The sequence below is a fragment of the Rhagoletis zephyria genome, unplaced genomic scaffold, assembly GCF_001687245.7.
Source record: "Rhagoletis zephyria isolate East Lansing unplaced genomic scaffold, Rhagoletis_zephyria_1.1 Rzeph_scaffold_00005, whole genome shotgun sequence".
NCBI classification, from domain to species: domain Eukaryota; kingdom Metazoa; phylum Arthropoda; class Insecta; order Diptera; family Tephritidae; genus Rhagoletis; species Rhagoletis zephyria.
The window spans coordinates 92,024-94,772 of NW_016157089.1; the positions used below are offsets into that span (position 1 = coordinate 92,024).

General features: G+C 51.4%; 1 protein-coding gene across 1 annotated transcript; it reads right to left on the reverse strand.

Moving 5' to 3' along the window:
- Positions 1 to 685: 685 nt before the first annotated feature.
- Positions 686 to 2,432, reverse strand: LOC108376841 (uncharacterized). The gene is made up of 2 exons (XM_017633122.1): positions 936 to 2,432; positions 686 to 871 (listed from the first exon to the last, which is right to left on the reverse strand). The coding sequence occupies exon 1, from the start codon at positions 2,033 to 2,035 to the stop codon at positions 1,382 to 1,384; it is 654 nt and encodes a 217-aa protein (XP_017488611.1). The 5' UTR covers positions 2,036 to 2,432; the 3' UTR covers positions 686 to 871; positions 936 to 1,381.
- Between the last annotated feature and the right edge of the window lie 317 nt (positions 2,433 to 2,749).

Genomic DNA, 2,749 nt, shown 5'->3' on the forward strand with positions numbered 1-2,749 from the left:
TTGCGTAGCAACCTTGGAGTAGTCGGGTTCTTGGATAGCAATTTCCTTAGCCTGGCTACCTCGGTTGTTTTTTCTAATTCACCGCAGAAGCCCTTCCACGACTCCCGCTTGCATTTGCGAATCTCTTTCTTGTATTCCTTAAGTATATCTTTGTATTCCATCTAGCAGAACTCGTCATCGGCTATCTTGGCCAGTTTGAAGAGTTCTCTGACATTTCTTCTGAGTGCTCCGAGACCCCTGTTCCACCAAGGTGGCTTTGAACCTCGCCTTGCATGTAGCGGAGGGCATGCGATGCGATAAGCTTTGTTTAGAGTGTTGGTAAGTGTTACTACCAGTTCCTCCAATTCAGAGTGGGAGTCACTTACCCTATACTTGTTTAAATTCTTCCTCACTACCCTTTCATACAATTCCCAGTTCGTATTCTTGGGATTTCTGAAAGTTTCGCTTTTTGTACGGGCTGAGAATTCTACCTAAAATCCTACATACCTATGGTCAGAAAACGAGGCTGTACTAAGCACCTCCCAGTTTCCTACTCCGATTCCCCCACTAGTGTGGAGTGTTATATCAAGAACGTTCTTCGAGGTAGGGCCAATATAAGTTGGTTCCTCACCCTGGTTGGTTATATCTAAATTACTTGTTAAGATAAAGTTTAGTAAAGACTCACCCCTTTCGTTGGTACCTCCACTCCCCAAAACCGTATTGTGCGCATTGGTATCCGCGCCTATGACGAGTGGACGTTTCACCTTCTCGGCCTCTGCCACCAACCTCCGGAGTCCGCTTGGTGGCGCCTCCTCATCGTGAGGCATGTAACAAGATGCAAGGAGTATTGTGTCATCCTTGCCATCCTTCACAGCTACCTCCGTCAGGTCGTCTGAAGAGAAATTAAGATCAATATAAGAGTGTATACTTTTCTTAATCAGTATAGCTGTTCTTACCCTATTTGTTGCACTCGGGATGTGCGTGTAGTATGTTTGCGACTTTAGTCCAGATACCACGTTTCCCGATGCTATCCATGGCTCCTGGACTAACGCCGCATCGTAGCCGATCCTCTCTAAATTGAGGAGGAGCTCGGCAGAGGCGACCTTGCTTTTGTGCAAGTTTATCTGAAGAACCTTTACTGCAAGGATCAGGATTCTTCTCGGGGTCGGGTAGAGTCTCCGGTTCACCCTTCTCGGTATCCTGGAGCTTCAAGGTGGCCTCCAGGATCTCTCCCAGATCCTTCTCAACCTCTCGCTCCTCCAACGTGTTCTCATTCTTATCGGCCAGGTTTCGCTTCTTCAGGCGAAGGTATACGCTACCTACGCCCCACGCCATCTTCCCGAACCTAGCGTACAATATGTCTTCGGCCGGCTTATTTATTTGGAAGATGTAGTTTTGGCTGCTATCCTCCTTTCCGGAGTTGTTGACCTTTAACACCCTCCAATCTCCCGTCCTGTCTCTGCAGAAGCCGCAGCGCATTCTCCGATTTTACCGTGCGGGGTATGAGCACCTTCGCTTCTGGTATGGACGGTATGCAGCTGCGGTCCACAGCCTCCAAGACGGCGCTCTCCCACAGGCCTTGAAGCGTCGCGACAGCTTCCTTTACCCATAGTAGAGTTGGATCGTCCTTGCACTTTAATATTTTTACCCCGTTTAGCCACCTGGCACCATCGAAAGTTGGCATGGTCGTGTTAGGGTCCCCATCCATTTTTTCGACGAGCGCATCCAGCAGCTTTAACTCCACTGCTCCCCAGCGCTCCTGAGACATTTGTCCCAGCGGATTGCTACGGTCTATGAGTGCCACGATTAGATGTCTCCTGGCTATCTCACTGGCCGTTACCGCCGCTCTCGGTGTTGTCGCTTTCTCTTGATCGAGCCTGACGTTTGGCTTTGCAGCGTCGTCTCTGCGCTTAGATCTCTTGGCCGGCCTTGCTGTCTCGCTTTCAGCAGACCGCTGCCTTTTAGCCGCGATTGCTTCCTCGATCCGGTTTACGAATCCCGGGTCCGTGGCATTGAATCGTGGCCTTGCCGCGTAGTACGCCCGGCCTTCCTCCATTTTCCCCTTATCCCAAGCCAACCTTTCCTCCTCTTCCTTCGTCCGGTTGGACTTGCAGCTAAGTCTCTCGTGGACTTTGACCGCCGCCTTGTATATGGCTTTAGAATTCAATCCCTCCTTACTGGGTTTTACCCTAGGCCTTTTCTTTGATGCCGAACAAGCACCTTTGGCATCCCCCGGAGAGCATAGCAAGGCTTCTTCCTCTTGGGTGGTAACGCTTTCGAGGTCCTAGTCTTCGTGGACTGTGGCACCCATGCGCTGTAGCGTCAGTTTAGCGGTAGCACTACAACCGCTGTGAACCGCTCCCTCCACAGCAGAGGTGTGGGCGCTGGCGACACAGCGAGTAGAATCGCTGTGCCCGCCGGTGGTAGTAGCCACTTCTCGCACCGACGTTTGGGCTGATATCCCAGCCCGTTCTTCTTCTTTTCTAGCCTCCATGGTGAGTTTTTGTGTCAGGGAACCTCTACACCTAGCGTTTTATACCTACCGCCAGGTACCTCGTTAGCAATGGCAGAAGTAGGCATACACCCCTCTCCCCCAGTTTCATATGCAGAGCAGAGTAGAGCATAGCACTAGGAAGTGAAGGATGGATACATACTCCTGCCTTCGCTAGACGCCGCCTGCTCGCACCGCCAAGACCCGCTCTAGGTACTAGCCTAGGTGCTAAGCCATCGCGGTTACAGCAGCGACGCCCATTGCCCAGTCGGAACCCGC

What these genes read in the sequence shown, in the direction of transcription:
- LOC108376841 (XM_017633122.1), bottom strand. Translation starts at nt 2,035, where the DNA reads ATGGAGGAAGGCCGGGCGTACTACGCGGCAAGGCCACGATTCAATGCC.